This window comes from Apus apus, chromosome 5 (genome assembly GCF_020740795.1).
Source record: "Apus apus isolate bApuApu2 chromosome 5, bApuApu2.pri.cur, whole genome shotgun sequence".
NCBI classification, from domain to species: domain Eukaryota; kingdom Metazoa; phylum Chordata; class Aves; order Apodiformes; family Apodidae; genus Apus; species Apus apus.
In genome coordinates this window covers 1,857,191-1,881,319 of record NC_067286.1, presented here as the reverse complement: position 1 = coordinate 1,881,319, position 24,129 = coordinate 1,857,191, and the positions used below count along the sequence as shown (strand labels likewise).

At 39.1% G+C, this 24,129-nt stretch overlaps 1 protein-coding gene across 1 annotated transcript; it reads left to right on the top strand.

The window, feature by feature from the left end:
* The first annotated feature begins 9 nt into the window (after positions 1 to 9).
* On the top strand, positions 10 to 18,713 carry CAT (catalase). Its single transcript, XM_051620801.1, has 13 exons — positions 10 to 213; positions 5,051 to 5,222; positions 6,181 to 6,291; positions 7,473 to 7,603; positions 8,148 to 8,252; positions 9,257 to 9,382; positions 10,463 to 10,654; positions 11,503 to 11,655; positions 12,712 to 12,850; positions 15,213 to 15,343; positions 15,978 to 16,085; positions 16,595 to 16,681; positions 17,132 to 18,713. The coding sequence occupies exons 1-13, from the start codon at positions 148 to 150 to the stop codon at positions 17,195 to 17,197; spliced, it is 1,587 nt and encodes a 528-aa protein (XP_051476761.1). The 5' UTR covers positions 10 to 147; the 3' UTR covers positions 17,198 to 18,713.
* The last annotated feature ends 5,416 nt before the right edge of the window (positions 18,714 to 24,129 follow it).

The following is a 24,129-nucleotide window of genomic DNA, read 5'->3' as shown; positions in this document are numbered from 1 at the left end:
TGCGGTTCCTGGCGGGGTGACCCCCCCTTCCCATCCGCTGTTCCCGGCGTCTCGTCCGTCGCGGTCGCTGCTCTCTCGGGCCGTCCCCGCGTTCTGCTTCTCTTCGCGTCGCCCTCCCTGCCTTTGGGGGTCGCCTAAGCTTGCAAAATGGCTGACGGCCGGGACGACGCCTCCGACCAGCTGAAGCAGTGGCGGAGCCAGCGGGGCTCGCAGGTACCTGGCCGGGCTCGGCACTGCGAGGCCCGAGAGACCGGCGCCCCTCGGCACCCCGCCGGCCCCGCGGGGCGGTAACGGTGCGGCCCGTTGCGAGGGGAGCGGCGGGTCCGCGGGCGGCCGTTGCCCTCGCGGGGGCCGAGGCGGGCGGGCCCCGGTGCTGGAGGGAGGGCGCAGAGCCCCGGGGGTCCCTCCGGCCTGGCCTGACAAACCGGCGAGGACGGGGCAGGGCAGGGGGAGAGGGCGGGTGGGCCGCGGGCCGCCCTTGGGTGCTCCCGTGGGGGCAGCGGCGGAGGGCGAGGCGGCTTCGTCCCGCAGCCTGAGGCGGAGCCGGGCTCGGTGCCGTGCCCGGGAAAAGCGGGGCACGAAGGGGCTGGCGGCTGGCCGGGGGTGATCCGGGCGGTCAGCGTTCCTGGCACGGCTGCTCGGGAGCTCTGCCTTGTCCGTAGCCTCTCCTTTTTGGCCAGGAATGGAGCTTGCCTGCGCCCAAGCAGGGCAGAGATATTGCTGGGTTTTATTCCTTTTCAAACCAGGTGTTCGCGTTTGCAGTCCTGCTAGTTGCTAGAACCCAGAGACAGTGGGGATAGGGAGCAGTGTAAAAGATGAGGTAGACCCAGCAATACGTGGAGACTTGTTTACCAGCTGGGATTTAGGCAAATGCTTGGTTGAAGTCATGAGAACATGTAGATGTACAATATACCCCAAAATACTTAGATAAACGTGTAAATGCTGCAAGAGTTGTTTTCCATTCTTTTTCATCAAATCCCTGTGACGTTTTCTATGTGTTTTCTGGCAGAAGTGTGTATTTTACACTAAATACTTCTTCAGCTGGTTATACTGAGCAGCAGCCTTACAAGACATAAGTGGATGTCTCAGTTCCCACTGTTCGTAGTTATGTCATTTTCATTATATTTTTTTCCTCTTGGTTCCAAAAGGTATTGTATAAAAGCTGCCTTCCAGTAATGAATGGCGACTTGATCATATTCTGGCATATTTTCCCCTTGTGCCATGAGTAGTAGTTTTCATATATGGCTGTTGGCTTTTCTGTAGCAAAGCAGTGTTTGAATACAGGCCAAGGTTAATTTAGAAGACTGGGAGGCAACCCAAAGTCTGTGTTGCATAAGGAGTCATGAGACCTTAAGATAGAAAGTAGGGAGGACTTATTAGAATTTTAAAGTGACTTGTATAAGGTGCAAAGTATCAGTAATGCCTGGAAGTATGTACTTTGATGTATGCTGTTTATAACAACTGTGACTATAATTCTTCTGGCTTTGTTTCCCTTCTTTTTGTCATGGCAGGTTAGTGCTGTAATGAAATACACATGCAGATTGGACAGTTCTTATCTTTTAAGGTTTTGACTGTATGCAGCTTCCAGCTCTATGAAAATATAGGCATCAAACAAATTCAAGTCCAGAAGTAGTATGAGAATTCTGCTTGCAACTGCTGTTTCTTTTTTCTCTCCCTTCATACTGCTGGAACTTGTTTTGTATGCCCCATGTACCATTATCCTGAAACTAAAGCAAATATATCCTACCATAAAAAAAACAACTTATATGTCTAATGTGAATGTGAGAAAGAACCTTTCCAAAAGTCTCTGTGCTCAAAGGAGTCTCAAAAAATTTAACAGTCAAAGCTGTTAATTTTTTGTATAGGTTTCATTTGAAAAAGTTCTGGGTTTTGCTGCTGCTTCTAGTAGTCTTAAATGTTAGCATTGGGGAAGAGATTTTCAGGCAACAGTGCAGCCTGTTGGATTGAGAAAAGGTTTGCAGATGTAACACAACCTTATTCTGTGTTGGATGCATAGTTTACGAGTAATTACCTCAAGGGTAGAAAAAAACCTTGCATATCTCATGAAGGGTATTATAATGGTATAGGTGAAGCAAAAGAGCTCAAAAAGTCTTCTTAAGACTGAAATTTCACTTTTTCCACCCCCCTTCTGTCTTTTTCCAAGCTCTTGTAAGGACTTTGTAGAGAAGAAGGTCATAGATGTAGGTATGTGCATTATATTCTTCCAACTGCATGGTTAAACCTACTGGGCTTATCAGAATTAATGAAGATCTCCGGGGTAAACAGGGCTCTGATGCAACAGAATCAGTTTCTCCCTAAGTTTCTCAATAGGCTGAGTGAAACTTGGTTGCAAGTTCAAGATGACATAAATATTGGTGACTTCAAGAAGTCACTGTATGGATTGAAGTGGTGTTAAGAGCTATGCCTCTTGTTCAAACAGCGTTACCAGAATCCAGTCCCCAAGTTTGCTTTTCTTAGAATTATAGTATTCAAAATTCATAAATGGTGCTGGAGCTGTACACAGGATTTTTGTGTAGCAGTGGGATGAAGTGGAAATCTGTGTGTACACAGAACACGTTGGGAGGGTTGGAAATGTCTTCAATGATAATAACACAGGAAGACTGGAGAGGAAAATACAGAAGTTTAGAATGCCATTCATAGGATCTGTTCCTTTTCATCACATTACAGTGATCTTGCCTGTCTTAAATGAGTGTGACAGAGTCACCAATTAAAAAAAAATCGACAAATTTCTGATTAGGAAAACTGTGGGGTTTAGCTTGAGAAATCTGAAAGTTTTAATTGACAAAACTAAGGAAGAGAAAATTAAAATGTTGACAGTTCTGGAAGCTGGATTTAAAAAAAGTGAAGTAGCTCTCCCTAAGCAAATTCTGAAAAAAATGTCTTGATGAAAAAGTTGAGTTCAAAATGTGGTGTATGAGCATTTCATATTCTCCTCATCTGTAAGCTGTGTGACTTTCTAAGAAATGTCAAAGTAGAGGCTTAAAATGGGATTTGAGATGGGTAGATTGTAGCTTTCATAATGAGTGGATGATTATGTTAATTTGTGAGCAAAATATAAGGCAGGAAGCATGCAGTGTATAAGCAGGGGAAAGCTCTTGCATGTTTCCCTTGACAAACTGTAGGTAATGTTTTGGTTTAGGCAGATGTTCTTTTGACTTAAAATACTTCAAATAAAGCTGAAGTGGTAACTTTCCTGTGAGTTTCTGAACACCGTGTTACTGTTTGTAACCAGATACATATTGTGTCTTTGAAGTGTTTGTACATATTTCAGCGTAGGTCAGGGTTTCAGACATCCTGAAGGAGTTTAATTTGTACTTATAGGTCTTTAGCTTTATGATAGTGAAGTGGTGAATGAAGAATAAAGAACCTAAATATTTTGGGAATTGGAGCCAGCTAGACTAGTAGGTGTTGCATATTTAGTGAGAACACATTGGAAATGCAGTTATCCTGTTAAATGTCTTTTATGTGGTTATTTGTGTACCTGAGTTAAACAAAGTTGTATATATGTTGATGTGAATAATTTGTGGGGTGGCTCTTGGAAAAATAAAACCCTGGAGGCTAGTCCAGTTCTGTATGATCTTCTATGAGATACAGATGGGAATGTTACCAGTTTACCATAGTTAAAACATGTAAAGTAGAACCTAAACTGTCAATATAAACATTGGAACTTGGTAAAGTTGTTGATACGAGAGTGAAGGCTTTCTCATCAGGAGTTACTTTTTCCTTCTCTTCAGCATCCCTCTTCATTTATAGAACTTTGAAAGAAGGAGAACTAGTGAGGAGGGGATGAGTAATTTTATCCTGGTGCATTTCCCGTGGTTCACGTGTGGGTGCTACTGGCAGAAGAGGGTAGGATGGCATGGGTAGAGAGCCTGTATGGATGGTGTCAGTTCAGTGCAGCAGGTTACTGTGGATTTAGTGTTAACTGGTTGTAATCTGTGACTCAAATATTGGAGCTCACTTGTTGTGAACTTTTTCATTTTTTATTTTATTTTTTACATGTACTAACCTCTATTCTGTTCTTCTGAAGCCTTTACAAGTATCACCCTGGCTCCTAACAATAAATGTGCTCCATAAAAAACTAACCCTTGCAACCATGAGGTCTCTGGAGCTGATAGACCTTTCGTTCTGCGTTTTATACAGTACCAAGTAAAACAGAAATGTCATCTTAGAGGAAGGAATATGTGACCCCCATATGTGATGCAGGCACTATCTTTTCTACAGGGATTTTTGTTGTTGTTGTTTCTTGAAGTTGTTTTGGAGTGGCTGTTTTTTTCAGGTACAGGGTCACTCCTCCTGTACAAGCAGCCTACAAGAGTGGTTAGCTTAGACTTGATAGGGAAGTGGAGGATTATGGGCTGTATCAAGCAGTTTCTTTAAAGTCAATAATGATGCTAGTAAAAAAGTGTTCTGGCTTGCTGTCCTTTTGGCAGAGCATTTCTTGACAGTAGGGCTACTTAGGGCTTTTGGTACTCCCATAGTTCAAGAGTCAGGAATGATGATTCCTCAGATGCTTTTGCTTATGTTATTTTCCATTGCTCTTCTAGACCAATGGTAATCACGGGTACCCTCTTTTACAAAGTCTTTATTCTTTCCTTACATCTTCATCCCTGTACTGACATTACCACCTTCCTCTCCTTTCTCTGTTACTACTCTCCAGCAGCCACAGCTTTTCTAGCTTGCCCTCTCCCCATCCTCTCCTGTTGAGGTGGGGGGCAAACTGACCCTTAACTGAAGGTTGATGCATTTTTCTTGAAGCAAGATAGATTGTCTTAAGTAATGTTTCTGAACCATTTAATTCATTCTTGCACTATGCATGACTTGAACTCTGCTTCTTAAATAGCCCCAGACATGGTGGTGTGCTGATGTAGTTAGACATCTATGTTTTCTGTAACTAGTTCCAGACTCCTATATTGCTATATACTTGTTAGTCTATCCTGTGGCACATAATGGTTGAACAGGCATTTGGCTTAAAGATAGAGGGTGCTTAATTTCTGGTGTTGTGATATTGACTGTCTCTTGCTTTCAGAAACCAGATGTCTTGACGACGGGTGCTGGAAACCCAGTAGGGGATAAGCTTAATGTTCTGACAGTAGGGCCACGTGGACCTCTTCTTGTTCAAGATGTTGTTTTCACTGATGAGATGGCTCATTTTGACAGAGAGAGGATTCCTGAAAGAGTTGTGCATGCAAAAGGGGCAGGTATGTTTAAAAACACGTACTTTTTCTCTGTGTACAGTTAGACTTTTAAAAGCTTTAGGATTAACACAGATTGTGGCAGATAAATTGCATCATCTTATCTATAATTTACTATTATATAGATAATTATATATCAACACTGGTGGTAAGGCCTGGTTTAAAAGAACTCAGTGCCAAAACTTGAAGCCCTGAAAAGCTGTTAGAAAGCAAAACCAGAGAGAAAGTGTAGTTATAGCCCTCAGATTTTTAATCTCTGCTATTCTGTCTGTTCCTCCATAGTACTTCATTCCTCTGGAAGGAAAGACTTATTTACTCTATTTTAATGTCTGTTTGCATGTTGATAGAGATTCTTTGTCATCCAATGTATCTCTCTGCCAAAGCAAGATGATGGTGTAATACTTAATTACAAATAAACCAACTAATTTAAATATTTGCTACTGCTCCTAGTAGAGTAGAACTGGCAGCTCTGGTTTTTATTGCATGTTGCCCTAGAAGAAGAAAATATGGGACTGAATTTTATATGACATGTATATAAATGGAAAAAATTCTTCTGTGGGGGTGGGAAAAATTTGTTGCTTCATCCAGCTTGAAGGTGGACCAAAAATTCAGCAACACATCAGATTAATCTGATGAGATTGATTTGAGATAAGCATGCTTGGCAGAAGAGCTTCCAAACAGCTATTGATTATTATTTTGCACAGTAGAAATTAGGATTGTGTTGCTGCTGGGGGCTGTTAATCAGTTAAGGAGGGGGTGAATGAGCACTATGCAAATACTGTTTTGTCTTAAGTATATTTAATTTGTGAAAATGAATTGTTTTAGTGCATGGATACAAACTCTTTAAAACAAACTGGTGTATTTCATTGTTTCTTTTTTGACTTCAAGTTGTGTGTTGGACCATAAGGGACTGAGTGGAAGGAAGGTATCTAGAGCTGATTATTTTGAAATTACTTTTTTCCAGGAGCCTTTGGCTATTTTGAAGTCACTCATGATATTACCAAGTATTGTAAGGCAAAAGTGTTTGAACACATTGGGAAAAGAACTCCCATTGCTATACGATTCTCCACTGTTGGTAAGGCTCTGAATTTATTGTCTGTCTTCTTAAGCATGTACTGTAGTTACACTGATAGCAATGTGTACATTGTGCAGCACTTCATGTACTTAAGGTAGTTTGAAATGCTTTCTGCTAACCAATTCCTCTTCCGTGAATTTAGTTGAAATTGTAAGACCTTAAGCATCTCCTGCATCTTTCTGCCAGAGCTCTCTGTAGACACTTTTTCCACTGGAATGTGAGAGAAAGGATAGGCTGAGCTGTTTTTTTTACTGACAGAAGGCTTGCTTTGTTGCTGGCTGGATTATAATCAGCATTTTCATGCTGTGGTTTAACACTTGGAAATTAAATACCTACATTATCTTAACACTGTAGCAGTGTTTTGGGACTGAATGCTGTAAACTAAGTACTAGGCAACAAAGAATAAACAATCTTATGTAAATTCTTATTTTTGAAGAGCTGAATGCATAAACTAACAAAATCTTAAAGCATATTAATTATATCTGTGGACCATGTGTGGAAGTGGGTTGTGGCATCATTACCTTTCCTTTCCCTGCTCTGTTTGAACGTGTTTCTCCCTAGTTGTTCTGTAATATACAATTTTTTTAATGAGAGAATGAGTGTTCTTGTTATTTCAACATAATGCTGAGCATTAGCTGTTCCTGAATACTTCTGGAACACTTTTGCTCAGGTAGTGTTATGCACTTTTGCTCTGGTATAGTTACCCATTGAAAGGACTGTTTTGGATAAAGCAGAAGGGAAATTAAAAGGCTTGCAACTCTTCTGTTATAAATTCTCTTTTAATTAGGCACGCTAGTAAGATTGCTGCCTTCCCAGTGAGAGCTTTCACACTGGCACAGAAACTAATGTGGTGTTGAGTTGATTCAGCCTTATAATTTGGTGTTGTCTGTGTTAGTGATGATGCAGGTTCCACTCTTAATTAGTTCAATTGGATATACTTGGCTTTTCTGTATTTTAACTGTGTCCCAAATGCTTGGGTGAGTGTCTGTTCACACTTTGGAAACTTCCAGTGCCCGAACTGTTGTTGAAAATGCCAAAACTGCCTTGGTATAGAAACTGCTTAAATTAATAAACCTGGTTTTTGTAGGATTTTATGGCATATTCTCAACATCTGTGTTTTTATACTTAACATTTGTATGGATTTCCTATAACACTTCTGTATGTTCATGTGTTTCTTCAAGCTGGAGAATCTGGGTCAGCTGATACAGTTCGTGACCCTCGAGGCTTTGCAATGAAATTCTATACAGAAGAGGGGAACTGGGATCTTGTGGGAAATAATACTCCTATCTTCTTTATTCGGGATGCCATGTTGGTGAGTAAGCACAAAAAGATGAGGGTACTCTGTGAAAGAGTCCACAGGTTCATTCACATCTTGTTCTTGCTTCACTGAGAAGCAAAAGCTTTTTTTTATCCACTTAAACTTTGTTGTTTGTTAGATTGTCTGACTGTTTTTTACTTGAAAAGGTATTATTTAAAAATAAATAAAGGACTAATGCTTAGTTACTTAATTACATAAAGTTATGCAGTTGTGTTTGCTAGTGCATATGCCACTGGAGAACAGCCAGCAATTAAGTACGTTATCATGTTTTTAACTCAGTTCTGATCATTTTCTTTGGTGCTCAAATTAGCTGTTTTACTCTGGACAGTTTTTTCATTGTGAGGCTGTTTGCAGGGGGGAGACTTCACTTTAAAAGCTTACTGGTCTGTGAGTGAATTTGATTGCAGGAGGGGTATGACAATATAATGTTTTTTGTTATCTTACAGCTTTGTCTTGTCTCTGTGCTGTTCCTTTCACAGTGAAGTGTCTTAACTTTTTTTTTTTCCTTCCTTTCTTTTCCACTTCTGGACAACTCAAGTTTCCATCCTTCATTCATAGCCAAAAGAGGAACCCTCAGACTCATTTAAGGGATCCTGACATGATGTGGGACTTCTGGAGTCTTCGCCCTGAGTCTTTGCATCAAGTAAGGTTCTCCTTTTGACTTGATTTTGCATGATGAAGAAAATCACATTACAACAGCAGATTATTTTTTAACTCTCTCTTGTCCATGTTTTACCTAGAAGTCTATGTAGACTTCAAGGAGCAGTAAAGGTGAAAAGCCTACAGTAACTTTTAAGGCTATTAGCATGTGTATCAAGCCTTTTTTCTTTTAAGGACTTTATTAAATGAGTGGGATTCTTCTGTTTTCATAATCATATTTTATATAGTGATGAAGGGGAAGTTGCTGGGTTTTCTAATACTAAAACAGTGGTGATACTGATGAACAACAAACTTAATGTTTGAGAACAGTAAGTACTGGGAAACTAGTCCTATCATATATAAGCTTATTTAAAGCTTGTTATTTAAATTCCCTGTGCGTTCTCATTATTCTGAAATGTATTTGTATCTAAAAATATTATGCAAAAAAGCTAACACAGAATTCAAAATGCGGGTTTTTTTTAAGAAAATGGGTTCATACGGAAGCCTTCCAGGAATTACTAGTTGGAAAAAGAAGTACCACAAGCAGTGTTTGTGAAAATAAACCTAAAGAAAAGCAGCATTCTTAGTATGTTTGCGTGATCGTATGTTTACTGCTTGAGGACTGAAGTTATTAAGACAAAAAACTGAAAACTTAAGTTCTTTAACCTGGAAAAAACTCCTTATTTATATTTGCGACTTAAATTATCCCACGATAATTTAACAGAACTGCTCTGTTCTTACAGGGGAAATCATAACATTGTGATTTACTCATTGTTTCAGGTGGGCCTGAAACTTCACATAGGTTTAATTCCCAATTGTTCTTTGTGCAAAACCAAAGAACATTTTGTTAACACTCCTAAAACTTGAACTAGAAATTCCTCAAGGAGTTCATAACACGAAGATAGCTTCCTGTGGTGCAGATTAGTGCAATAAATGACCTTTGGCTGGAGTGGTCACTTTATCCTTGATCTGGTGAGTCCGTTAATGTTGTTTGATCCTTCTCTTTAGGTGTCTTTCCTGTTCAGTGACCGTGGCATTCCTGATGGCTATCGCTACATGAATGGATATGGATCACATACATTTAAACTGGTTAATGCTAATGGAAGAGCAGTTTATTGCAAGTTCCATGTGAAGGTATTGATTATTTTGTTTCCAGTTACCTCTTGGAAGTATGCATCATATTGGATGAAGCCCACTTTAAAGAGATTGTCTAAAAATATTCTGTGACTTTTCAAGCTTAATTCAGACAAGTTACTGCATAGACTGAATTGAAAAGAGGTTTTTTTAGATCAGCTACATACCTTTAATAAAAAACATGGGCACCATTGTTCCTGCTATGAGACAGTAGGTATTTACTAAGCTATAATGAACTCTTCTTTGGGGAACTGTTTTGTGTTATCATGGAGAGCTTGGTCTACTGTGTGGTGAGCTTTGAACATCTAGCTCAGCTTACTGCATTTCAGCCTCACAGCATGAGGTGTTTTGAGTGTAAAGCTGTGCAAGAACTTCCTATAGACTCCCTTGCTGTCATTCAGTGCAGATGCAAGAGTTCTCTAGCCCTTTGGAAGTGTATTCTATTCAGTGTGTGATGTGTTCCTCTTTTATGGTCATGGCTACAAAGTAGTTTGGGTTCAAAAGGTGCTTCTTCAGGTACAAGTTCCCTCAGTCTGGATCTGTTTTTTTGTTCCCATTTATCTTCTGGATATGAGCTGCATTGATCTAGTATTCCTAAGATGGCCTCAGGTGTATACCAAAATACAAAACATCTGTCACAGAAATAGGGGTGGTGGTTGGGAAAATGAGATCCATGTAGAATCCAGAATCTTCAGCTCTGAGGGCTGCAGCTGTTTGATCACTTTGAGATGGCATGTGATCTGTAGGAAAGGGTGGGATGGTGGGACAATAAAGGAGCACTCTGTCCTATAAGGGAAGAGGGGAAACCTCTCTACTTGATGTGCTGCAGGGATCATACCTTCAAGTTTGATGTCTTGTGTTCTGCAGTTTAGCATTACACACTTGGTTAATTCTATCAGAACTGATTTTTATCTGTGGATAGCTGCGAAATGTACTATTATTCTGAACTCAAATTATTGGAAATTGGAACATGGACAATCACATCTCTGGATTCTAGGTCGTCTTAAAGTACATTTATTGATGGTTACTGTAATACTTTCTGCATGTTGTAACTGGTGTCACTGCTTCTGTTGCTTTCAGACTGACCAGGGCATCAAAAATCTTTCTGTTGAAGAAGCAGGAAGATTGGCTTCTACTGATCCTGATTATGCAATCCGTGATCTTTACAATGCCATTGCAAAGGGGGACTATCCGTCATGGTCTTTCTACATTCAAGTCATGACATTTGAAGAAGCAGAAAAGTTTCCATTTAATCCTTTTGATTTAACTAAGGTATTTCTCAGACTGCTGTGAATGTTCAGTTTTGGGTAGTTTTAAGGAAGGTGATGAGATCAAAATGCAGCAAATGCCAGAACTGAGCTTATCTGTGCCATGGAGTAGCACTTTTTTCTTACTAGTCCCTTTCAATTAAGTGTTCTCTTTTATTTGTATGGTCATGAAAAATTGGCAATTCTGGAGATAAAATCCTGTTGATACATCTGGTGTTACTCCTCAGTGAAATATGGATAGGGCTTGATTCCAGGCCTGCAAGTGCACTGCATTTCCAAACTGTGATCTTGGATCATATAGACACACCCTGAGTTCACTAGTTTTAGATGTTGATAATGTAGCTTCTGATTGTTGGTCTGATTTTTTTTTTGTCTTCCAGTTGCTGTTCCAAGGAATAGCCTGTTAAAAGATACTATCATAAACTTGAATTACTTTTTTTGCCCTCTAATGTTGCTGTCCCAAAATTACTAAAGACTTTTGAAATTGGAAGTAGAGGCTAAGGTGACAAACAAGAGGCTAGTTCAGCTGGTTGTGCTTTGAAGTAGCTGAAAACAATCATGCTACCAGTTCCACCCACAATATTGCATTCCCAGAGTTTTTCAGGCATCTGTGGGCATTTGATTCAAGTAGTCAGGGGCAGAGGTTCTGCAGGGATGATGAAATAAGTTGTGTTAATACTCTCTTAAATCCAAAAGAGGTCTTAAATAAGACATTTCTCAAAATATTTTTTAGCAAAAAATACATTTCTTCAGTAGTGTATTTTAAATCGGGCACATGTTGCCTGGTAGTTACTTAAGCTGCATGATACTGTAATCATGTTGATTGCAATGTGTGTGTGTTATGTCTTACAGATTTGGCCACATGGTGACTACCCTCTCATCCCTGTGGGTAAGCTTGTCTTGAACAGGAATCCTGTCAATTACTTTGCAGAGGTAGAACAGATGGCATATGATCCCAGCAACATGCCCCCTGGTATTGAACCTAGCCCAGATAAAATGCTGCAGGTAAGCTGCAATGCACGTAAGACTTTACCTGAAGAGCATTCTTGTTTGCTTTGCTGTTTAGGAAAGCATTCCTGCCCCTGTTTGTGTAGCTGCAGTAAACCTGACCAGTGGAAAGCAACCAATAATTATTATTTTTTTTGGTGGTTTATTTTTTAATGAATCACCATTTGTTTCACTCAACCAAAATTTGAATGTAAAGAGAACAGGATGGAACTTAAGGAATAGATAATTAGAATTTAGAGGGCATCTGCAGCAACTATCCAAGTAGATGTGGAGATCTGTCAGTCTGGCAAGAGTTGTGGGATAAAACCAAAGCAGTAATGCATTATTTTTTCATGCTTTTACAGTATATCTTAGAATTATAATCTCTTAAGAGTGTGAGGAGTGGATTTCAAGTGCTCTAAAATACAAGTGTAACTAATCCCTGATACAAACAGCAAGCCTGTTCTTTAGAAGTGGTGTCAGATTTTATTACAGGTGAAAGTATCTGATAAGACTGGCAGCAGTAGACTGTTCTGTCTGAAGGGTCATGGGTGCTTGTGTTCTGTTTTTTCAGATTAAAATCAGATTGCTCTTTAAAATTGTCTATAGCAACAGAAAGGTATTCTGACAGTTTTAACTGGATAAACTCTTGAACCATCATGCAGTTCTTTTGTTTTGGCTCTTTGCTGCCACAGACTTCATGGTCAGAAGTAGTTTGTCTTCTTGACATCTAGATGTCACTAGAACTGCTTCAGGTTCAGTAAATAAATAAAGGACTCTCACATTTCAGATGTAATCAATTTTTAAATCTAACATTGATAATAAGTAGGAAGAAGAAAACATCCCACCTGCATAAATGCAGCTTCACCTGATACTCTTCCCTGGTATTCCAGCAAAGTTACTTTGTGGCTGAGTGTTACTTTAAGCATTGTTTGAAGTATGTCAGGACTATATATGCAAAGGAAACAGTCTTCTCCCTTTTCCTATTTCATGCATAGTGCTTTCAATTGACATATGCCACTTAAGTGATTTATTTCAGCAAGTAGCAGTTAATGTCTGTGATAAATGTTTTAGGGTCGCCTTTTTTCATATCCTGACACTCACAGACACCGTCTGGGACCTAATTATCTACAAATTCCTGTCAACTGTCCCTTCAGAACTCGTGTGGCCAATTACCAGAGGGATGGACCAATGTGCATTTCTGATAACCAAGGTAGTAATGAAAATATCTTTAAAAATGACACGCATGTACTGCAGAATTCATTTCTGTTTATGGGGGATTTAAGATACCTGCTAAACAGATGGGGGTGTTTTGGGTATTGATAACATAGTAGACTGTAAGAAATGCTGCTTTTTATCCTCAGCCCTTCAATGTCTCTTGTGACTTTTCCCCCAGCTCAAACATCACTGTGTAACTTCCTGAGCTTTGGACTTCCCAGTCTGTTTTTTTCATTCCATGTGAAAACTGTTCTTTATATCTCAATCTTTTCAACCACTTAGTACCTTTCCTTATATTACTAGATCCTTTTGGGATTAGTTGGCCTTGCCTGTAGTTGTTAGGAATCCACCATGTGCTCTTTTCTGCAGAGAGCCCTAAGTTTGTCCATGTGCCTAATATTCACTTGAACTCAGCACTTGCCAGCAATCACAAATTCACTTCAAACTGTACAAATAAACACAAGATCTGTGTTGTGTGACATGTCGGAGAACCCTTGATTGTGCATGTATCATGTGCATTCCCCATGTGAATTACATGATAAAGTATTTTCAGAAAAGCAGTTTTTGCCTGCTGTTTTGTTAGAATGAAATTGTGTCAGTATAAATAACTAGCTTTGATTTTGACTTAAGTTTAAATTTTTAGAGTCAAAGCTGTCAGTTTGCTCCATTCTCAGGTAGCTTTATGAATGTGTTGAGTAGTACTGTCCTCACACAGATCCTTGAGGAAGGTCTACCTGATTATTACTAAAAAAAAATCACCTTCTTATGTTCTCTATCTGATGCTGACTGACAAGATACCAACTCTTACCCTGTTATCCCTCCTGTTTGAGGGATCTTGTTGAAAGCATTCTTAAATCTGAATGTTATTGTCCTCATCGCTCTTCTTTGAGTGTCCACCCACTGTATGTGTCTTATTATTCTTAAGACTTTAAAATGAGCATATGGATGTACCTCAGACAACTTCAGCCTTGTTTAAAGTGGTTGATAGTTTGTTGATTGTATGTGTTTTCAGTTCTGTCTGTGTAGTGTTGACTTGCTACGAATACTCATTTTTTATTTTGTACATGTGGGGAGGTGGTGGGTTTTAGTTCCTGACAAGCAGAATGCTTGTCATCTTTACAAACTTGTTTAGAATGGATGTACAACTCTTATTTATCCAAGAAAGGAGACTTTGGATATTTGGATGGGGGTGGGGTGTTTCTTTAAAGGTGTAAAAAAAACATGTGAAGCTTCAGATGGGTTTAAAAAGTTGCAAATAGGCCTTTAAGAGAAAGGAGGTTTACAGGAGAGCACCCCCAGTCAAATGGATTCAGTAATGTTACTAGTTTATGTTCCTTTAAAGACTTCTAGAAACATGCTTGTCGAAGGGGACTTAATAGGAAAAAGTTCTAAAATCTTAATTCTCTAAAATTAAATATGCCAGGGAAATTGTTTCACGTAAGTTAATTACTACCTCTCTGTTTCTACTTCTAGGCAAAAATCTATTCTAAAATAATAGAGGTGCCCTAAATGCCTTTGAGAAATCTGTGTTTGCATTTTTAAAATGTAGAGCCTGGCTTTCATTTCCTCAGTCCTCTTTGTTAAACTGCTTTGCTTTCTGATTTCTGAGAGATTGTGAAAGCCAAGAGTGTAAATGCCAAGCCTAGAGCTTTGCCTCCACTCAGCATGTTATGTTCTGTCAGCGTTTTCCCAAAAGTGACTGGTTTATGCCCAAGAGCAAACAAGAATATACTTAAGCTGTGCCTTGTGCCAAAGACATTCCTCTGGGCTATGAATTCGAGTACTTGCTGAGGGAGGAGAGGGAGACACTTGTAACGTGAGAACTTTAGAACAGCTGCCTTTCTCTGAGAACAGAGTAGTTTATTTTTATGCAGTTCTGGAAGTTCATTATGTATTTAAAATAAAGCTTCTACATAGTGAAGATTAGCAGTACTGCAAATATGTGGATAAAAGTGTATTTTTATGCTGTGGGCTAAAACTTTGAATTACTTTTATGACTTTAGCTGCTAAAGTTGTCTGAGCTGTTGACTTTTTAGCTACTGAAGTTGTCTAGTGTTGTTGTGAGCACGGCCAGACCTCCTTATTTCTGAAACAAATCAATTTTTTCCCCAGAAAAAACTATTGAAATTCTCTTTGTAATAAGAGCTGTTAATTACTGGCTTGAAGACACAGCTCCTGATGTCCAGCTGTGTGTGACAGAAAAGTGCTGACAGCTGGTTTTAATAACATGAATCATAATTGGCTATTTGATTTAGGGTCTTCTAGGCAAAGATGACTTTCAGTCTTCTGACTTGATCTGAGGGAGCTGGCATCTGATCGTTTTGGGTTTTTTGGGGGGGGCTGTTTGCTGTCTTTAGGTGGTGCCCCAAACTATTATCCAAATAGTTTTACTGGTCCAGAAGATCAGCCCACGTTGAAGGAGAGCCGCGTGTGTGTTTCGGGAGATGTGCAGCGCTTCAACAGTGCAAATGAAGACAATGTGACTCAGGTATGAGGTCTGAAAAACCTTTATAGTGCCTTCTACATCAGGTGAGTTTATAGGATAAGTCTAGAGAATAATAATAAGACTCACTCAAACATGACTTCTCTCTGAAGCATCCGGACTAACCTGAAGTTAAGGTCTTGTGAGAGCTTGGATGATCTCCTTACAGTTTAATTTCATGAATAAGTGAATTTTTGCTCACAGGACAGTTGGTGAATTCTCACAGCCCTTTGCCATCCATACTCTGTACACAAATTACCTAGAGCTTGTGACTTGATCTTTTGATTAGTGTCTCCAGATATGCAAACTGATGTATGCATGCAATGTCACAGTCATCACTTCCTGAATGGGACACCAAGAGCAGTGTTTGTTTTCATTAATGAATTGATCAACAGTTAGTTCAAGCTAAACATAGGAGGTTTTAGTAGGTTTGCACAAAAGACACCAAAACCAAGCAACAAACTGGTTGTCTTTTGAGTTCAAGTACTTTGAGTATTTTAAGTGTTGCCTGACTAATAAGTAAAGGCTATTATTTTTCTGTAATATGAATCCTGAAAGTCTTGTAAGTGTTGCTGACTGTCCCAGGTGTAATGATTTGCTTTTGGGAATTTCAAAATAAATCTTTGCTTCCTGTTTTGAGGTGAGAGAATTTTATCTCAAAGTGCTGAAGGAGGATGAACGCCAGAGGCTGTGTCAAAATATTGCTGATCATCTGAAAGATGCCCAGCTCTTCATTCAGAAGAGAGCTGTAAGTGACCTGTTTGGTTTTTAGCCTTTGCTCTTTATTCCAGGCTTTCTTGCAGTCTAGTAACTTTGTCCAAATGGCAATATACTTATGGAAGGGAGGATCAGGAATTCTTCTCAGAGAAGGCAATTTCTAGATTTTCCTTGTGCAGAAATTCTCAATACAGAACTCAGCAGCATGTGTATTTACATAATGTAACATACATAATGCATAACATGTTAAAGTAACTTTTTTCTGATGTAAAGAATGGGATTGATGTTGAACATTCAGGGGATTTGGTCTTCATCCTTCCCAGGGAAACTTTGTTTACATCAGGAAAGAGCTCTATATGAAACAATAGAATTAGTATTTGAAGGTGTTCATAGCTCCTTTAATTAAACTTTCAGAAAAGGGTTTTTCTTATTATGATAAGAACTGCATGCAGACTGTAGAGCAGGAAATGTGTTGGAAAATATGTTTGAAGTGGAGGAAAAACATTCTTTTTGCTTTTTCTGTTCCGTCTTCCTCTTTAGGTGAAAAACTTCACTGATGTTCATCCTGACTATGGTGCCCGTATCCAGGCTTTGCTGGACAAATACAATGCTGACAGTGGGAAAAAAGTATGCTGATAGTTTCTGTAGTTGCATTTTGAGTGGGTGGATGATTTCTAGCTTCTTTTGCAAATCCAACAAAGTGAGAAATTGGTCTGGATTCCTATTTGATTAAAATGGCAAAATCAACTGCATGTAGAATTGCAAAATGAGGAAACATCACTCTAATTATGTTTAAGTGCTGATTAACCAATGATGTGCAATTACTTTGTTTCAGTTGGGTTTTTTTAAGGCTTCTGGAAGATAACTCTGTGTGATATGCAATGTGTTGGTTCTTCAGACCAAATTGTTACCCCCTCTTTGTAATGGTAATGAAACACTTCCACAGGCCTTTCCTGGGCTCCCTGCTTATTACACAGAACAACAAACTTGTTGCTGCAAGTACTAATTCTTTTCTGAAGTTTCTATAATTACTTTTAATGGAACTTGCTCTGAATGTTTCTTTTGTATTATTTTTAGGATGTAATTAGGACATATACACAGTCCACATCTCGTGTATCTGCCAAAGAAAGATCCAACTTGTAAAGCATGCTGCAGAGATTCACTCTATGAATTTTGCATCCTTTCAAGCAAAGGACAACCTGATGAAGATGTTAATGAATGTAGCAGATTTCCACACAAATACAGAAGTGTTTTACAGGCTTGATAAATTAAGCTTTCAAGTGCCTGTGTCTGCACTGGAAACTAGGTAATACAAGCTAACAATTCTAGTGCCTTTCATCACTAGTGCTTTACTACTTGTTAACAATACATGGTGTTTTTAAGGAAGTCAATTCTTAAAATTGTCTTAATTTTTAGAAGTAAACATAAATTTCATCAAAATATTTCATTTTTTTTGCTGTAAAACTTTCCTGGCTAAATTGCACAATAGAGCTTCTGTAATGATACTGTGACTATCCTTATGGATAAACTTGTTCATGTTAAAAAGTTATTATCCTCAGTATTTCTAATAAAGTAGTTATCTGTATGTATGTAGGCACTTCCTTTGAATTTCATTCTTGGCCTTCCAGAAATACAATTATATGCAAGTAAAATATTGGTGATGTCTCATTTGTTATGTTTGAAGTGAAGCTAACTAGAAAGCTTAGGCTTTAATATATGTATTTTATTCCCAATATATATTTTAAGATCATATTTGCTTACTAATGCTAGGTTGGAATACAGCTGACCTGAGGGAGATAAGAAAATAGCCTTCCCTGTTACATACACTTCACAACTAAATTGATTACATGTTAGAGTTCTTTAGGGGGGAAATGGTTCTTTCTAACCTGTAAAAACTTAAATAGAAAAATACTTTCCAAGTGTCTGAGAAATTAATCTCCCAATGCATTAATATTTCTATCTTAGCCAAATTCAAGATTAAGCACTTTGAAAACTAGCTCTGGCTTGATCAATAGATGCAATATCAAATTATGGCAGTAATTGCAAGAACAGAATTTCAAGAACTACTAACCTGTTGTGAAAAATCAGCTGTGATATAGATGCAATATAATAATAACTGATACCCCACTCTGTTCTGGGATTCAGTGGGATTTTTAGCTGATGAAGCAGGTGGGAGCTGAAAGAGCTACATTTGCCTTCAGGAAAGCTGGGAAGGTGATTTTTTTTTTTTTTTTTTTTTTACCAGGGTAGTGATAGGATAAGGGGCAATGGTTTTAAACTGAAAGAGGGGAGATTTAGGTTAGACATCAGGAAGAAATTCTTCACCATGAGGGTACGAAGGCACTGGAGTAGGTTGCCCAGGGAGGTTGTGGAAGCCCCATCCCTGGAGGTGTTCAAGGGCAGGTTGGATGAAGCTTGTGCAGCCTGGTCTGGTGGGAGGTGTCCCTGCTCATGGCAGGGAGGTTGGAACCTGATGATCTTTAAGGTCCCTTCCAACCTTCACCACTCTATGATTCTGTGAATGGGTGGGAATTTCCTTGCTGGAGCTTAGAATCCTAATGAATGTTGGAAAAGAATAAGCAAGGCTGAACCTTTAATTTTGAAATGAATTATATTTTCTTCCTCTTTTACTTCTGAAATAAAACTGAATTTAAAAGTCCTTTGGTGAGATGTTGTCTGTCTTGTGTGCAATGTTTTCAAATAGTTTCTTTTCATCTAAGAAGTTCATACCTTCATCTCTTTGGAGATCATGCAGATGCTGTTGGAAGTTCTGGGTAATGGGTATCTACTTCAGAACTTAGTTATTTGGCCTGCTTTTCTTATTGCAGTTACTTTTGTCCTAAATCCCTGCCTTATTTCCCACAGGTGAGGAAGTTTGGGCCTCATGCCTCATTGTACTTCTACAAAACAGTGGGTAAATACACCTACTGATCACAGGGGGGAAAGGGCATTGTGATGTGGCCTTGTGGAGGTTTTAGTGGAGTGTTTAACATGGACAGGTATTTTATTAACTTCAGATGGCCTTTGTCTCCCCATGCCCATAAATGATTATCACTAATAAATTCTAATGTAAGCTATACTAATTTAAAGTAGTAGGTAGGCTAAAATGGGGATGGTGTCAAATCAGAAAAGAAAATCAAGCAGTAGAAAATGAAGAGAGAGGAAACTTTCCTCTTCTGCTGTAATGTTGAGAGGACATAGAATGACGTAGGTAGTAGGAACCTTCTGCAGCTACCTTTGCTTTGAAAACTATACTAAAGATTCTTGGGGTGCCCTACACAGGGACAGGACTTGGAACTGGTGATCCTGATGGGTCCCTTCTAACTCAGCATATTCTATTATTCTATTAACTCGTTTCAATGGACTTGTGCTTGGAAGACTGACCTGTGTTCTGTGCTGCTAAACTGACCATGACAACTATTATACAGTAAAACTCACCTTGCTCAAAAGGTGTCGAGAGGGTTTGCCAACACATGAAGAACAATAATACTGTTCCTTAAAACAAACAAGACAATGAATTAATTTATGGCTGCTTACCATGAAAACAGACTGTGTCATGTCATGTGGACAATTCATTTGTATTTGGACTTGGTGTTCTGCTCAAGTAAAATTAAACACTGCAATACCATTTTCAGTTGTTTACAACGGAGAATTGTTCAACATGTTGCTGCTATTTTAGGTGTACATCTGTAACACTGGAAATGAATCTGAAGCTTATGTTTTGAAATTCCAGCTTCTTCAGGAGCACCTGTCCTCGGGGGTGTGTACCCTTTATTCCTAGATTGTTTTTTTTCCAAAGTGTTTGGACCTGAGTAGACAAAATCAGCAGCAGAGTTCAGAATCTAAATGGACATTTGTTGAAGTGGGCTGTGCCAGGAGATAACTGAGTATATGGAGTTGCTAAATCTCCAGGGTATAAAAGGGGTGAGGTAGATTTGAATCAGATTTTTAGTGCTTTAAGTATGTTGGAAAAAATAAGCCCTGAATTCCTTTCTTGAACTCAACTGCCTCCTTGCTTGCTGAAAGCCACTGAGGGCAAATCATCTAAGCAGTGTGTAGGTGACCATGATTTTAACCTCCACCAAGTTAGTCGTGGTCCTTTGCTAAATAATGTGCACGTTACTCCTCTTGTGTTTTCTCCATTTGGAGATCTGATCCCTGATTTCTTGGGCAGACAGGCTTGTGAGTCACTAGTTTCCCACAAAATCACAGTAGGGCATGAGCCGTTTCTGACCTGATGCCAAAGGAGGAGATGGTTACAGATTTGTGGTTTGTTTGTCAGTAATTGCTAGATTCCTGCTTAGCTCTTGAATCCAAACTAAAAACTAAAGACCTTCATAATCTGAGCTGTAGCATCTTCTCACAAATAACTGTTTAAGGTACCTGCAACTCATCTGTGCCATTCCCTTTCTCTTCTGTCCCATTAAGGAAATACCAACATACTTCCCTGATGAAAAGTTCTCAACTGTGAGAAGTTCTGAGATTCATGACTTTTTCAGTTGTGGGGAAAGATCATTTAGACTGAAGAAGATTCCTGGAAAAGCCTTATGTTTGCAAAAGGTTGTAAAGGGCTACATATTTATATAGTCTAGCTAATCAAGGCTAATCAGGGAGGCAGTGGTGTAAAAATAATGAAGTAGCTTGATGCTCAGTTTGCTGGTAATGTTGACATTTTTACAGCCTGGGTTGCTGTGCAGAGCCTGTGTGATTTCATTGTGTAACAAAAGCTTGAACTTTGTCCTCCTGGAGTTTGACCCAAAATCAAACTTCGATCCCAGCACAGCTGGAAATCAAACTGCATTGCAGTTTGAGAGTAAACAGGCCCTTAAGAGCTATGCTAAAATTTATTTTCAGGTTACACAGAAAGCTGGGTAAAGTTGTCCTTTTTTAAAATAAATCAAATACATTTCTGCATCCTGCTTAACAGAGCAAAGCAGCTGGGCCAAGGAGGTCTAGTACTGTTACCTGATAAATGGTGACATTTTTCAGCCTGACCTGTTTCATTAAGTGATGATATGTTGCTCTTTACCTTGAGAGAAAACATTAGACACCAGTTACTTTGCTTTATTTATTTTTTCAGAAGCACTTGCACACAGTGGTTTCATAGTTTCTTGAAAACCTCAGAAACATTCACCTTGGTCTGAATCGATCTCATTTAAATCATTATGAGAGTACAAAAGGAGTTTTGCTGGGTTGCTGTAACCAAATTTGGATCCAATTACCCAGTTCTGATATTGTAAAGATCTAATGAAACCAGTCAGAAGAAAAAATTAATCTCTTGTTCTTGCAATAACTTACAAAAATGTTTTATATAGATTTGTTAACTGTGTAATATGTTTTTTTATATATATGTCTGTTAACTTTGGTGTTTATTCTTTGCTCATTCCTCTCAGATTTCACCATTTAAAAACTTTGACCAATATTGGGAACCTCGTTATCTTGCCTTGATTATGTTTTTTTCAGAGCAATAAATCCTTGTCTCACAGTGGTTGTTGATTCAGGATTGACAGCAACAGCATTGACACGCAAGTGGATAAGACTCCTACAAAAATGCAAAGGGAAGAAGAATCTGTTTTCTATGCTTAAGACTCGGGAATCTCTCCTGGGCCTTGTGGATGTAGGTAATAAGGATGATGGAAGACACTCTTTACAGACTTAAGTTGCAGGTGCAACACCCCTCAAAAGGGAAAGAAAACTTAAAATGCCTGAGAGCAGCCTTCCCTGGGCTGCTGACTGCACAAGTTGTCAGCTTTAGGTCTGGCTTCCCTCCCAGATGCTCCTGAGGTTGCCACTGAAAGTGTGTGAAGAAGCAGGTAACTGAGTTCCTGGGGAAGTCGGTACCTCTCCCTCACCCTTAGGGAACAACTCCATTCAATGTGTTTTTTCTTTGCAGTAGCCTTGTCTTGATAGAACAGGTCAGAGGAAAACGTGCAGAGCATGTTGCCTGTTGGACCAAACAGCATCTTTTGTCAACTGCTGCAGCCAAGCTCTACCCAGATGGAGCAGGGCTGACCCCAGCCCCAGCCAAGGTCTGCACGACCTGTTCCAACCTGCTCTGCTCAGGTAAGAAGAACCAGACCCTGGCAGGCAAGCTGGCCAAACCAGTGCTGCTTTAAATGCCACGCTACTTGCTCTGCCTAAAGCTGTCATCTTCAACAGAAGTGTAATGTATTTTTGCCTGACTTGCAATTTTTCCTCTGTCTTGCTGTTAAACCCACTTAAATAAGGCAATAAGGCTGGTGTTCCTTTTTGGGTAGCTTGAGATGAGGGGGAAAAATATCAAAATTGGCACATGTAAAGGAGATAAAATGGTGTAGCTCTGCCTAATCACAGCTCCCATGTTGTCTGTGGGCTCCTGACAATGACCTTGACTTTGTGGAGAGAAGCTGGAAAAGTGAAAAGGAAGAAATCTCTGGTCATTTTCCCTGCTTTATTTATTGTGTATGTGCATAGTCCAAGGTGCTTTGGACACTCAGTGCTTTTCCCAGGTGCTTTAGATTCAAAACAGATAAGTTACATCTTATTTTTAAGTAGAAGTTATGCATCTGATATGCATACATGTACAAGTTTGAGAAGGCCACAGCACGAGGAACTGTTTCAAATAAACTGTCATTACATTATTAAAAGTTTGGCTAAGATCTGTCAGCCTTTTACCAGATACAGCTTTTTCTTTAAATATTAAAATCTATTTACCATTCAGCTTTATAATAGAGAAGACACTGAATGTGCTTGTTTTGTTTACTTAATATTTAGCTAATAATACGAGGTGCTCTGTTTGTCAGGCACACTATTTCTGAAAACATACCTTCTTTTTTGTCAGAGAGAATTTATCAGAAAAAACCACTTTGTTTTAAAGTCAAATTTTAAATATGATTTCCAGAGGAAACCATCTGTCCTGCACTTCCAGTTTCAAGGTATGACCATTGGAAAAGAATAGAATTTGCACTTCTGAGCTGCAGGAATAAATGTTGTATTTTAGAATAAGTCAGTTAATATTTTGTATTATTTCCACCATTCTTCACATTTAGAGAAGATACTCTAGGGGTGATACTAATTTTACTTCCACTCTGTGTTCATGTACCATAAGTTCTTTACATAATTCTTTTTTTTCTTATGCTCTTCTGTTGGGTTGTGTAACTAATTTGTATGTGTTTCCTTCCTGAGGGCCCTCTCAGTGATATCTTCTTTGTAAAATCTCACCAAGCCATTAAATATTTTTCCCAGGTAATGAGGCAGCCTTTCATCCCAACCTATGCTGTCTGCCATCCTGATAAGATTGGTCAGAGATACCTGGGGAAAATTTGGCAGCTCCTCCTGTTTGCTCTGGCATCAAGCCAAACTGCTTAGGCTTTGTTCCACATTAATCCACAGCCCTTCATCTCTGTCTTGCTCAACCTTCTGGCACACCTTTCCTCCCTTGCACACTGTTGGCTCCTCAGCTGAAATGGTTGCAGCTCTTTTTAGCTACTGCATTTTGACTCCCAGGGCTCCTGCAAATTGCACTAGAAGCCCAGTCATATCGAAGGTCCAAAAGTCAAATGCTGTTCTTCAAAATCAGGCCTCTCATCTATCCAAGGAAATAATTTTAAAACACTACTGAAAGTCATTTTTTAAAGCTTTTAAAAACAGTGGAAATGTGTGAATGAGTGATAGCATTCTGAGTCCTACCTCACTCCTTACTTCTCCCACAGAGTTTTCAGGAATTACTTCTTTTACTCCCATGGTTTGGGAATGGTACTTTGTGCTGTTAACCTCTAAACATAATTGCAGACTTTACAGGGTAGAAAATGGTTTAATAACAAATCTTTTGTATGTTCTGGCTGACTGTACCAGGTTAAAGGTTTTTAAGTAACAACCAGTGCTGAGCATGGCATGTATAATTCAGAAAATCATTGCACAAACAATATAAAGTCCATTTATTATCTAATCAGAGGCTTTCTTATATCTTTTAACCAGGTGAAATCTCTATTTACTAACCTCATCACTTTAATTATTGTAAGAAAATGATCTTAACTGTGGATACTCTATTTTTTTTTTTTGGTAGCTGGGACAAAGTCTGGAGCACAAGCAGCTCT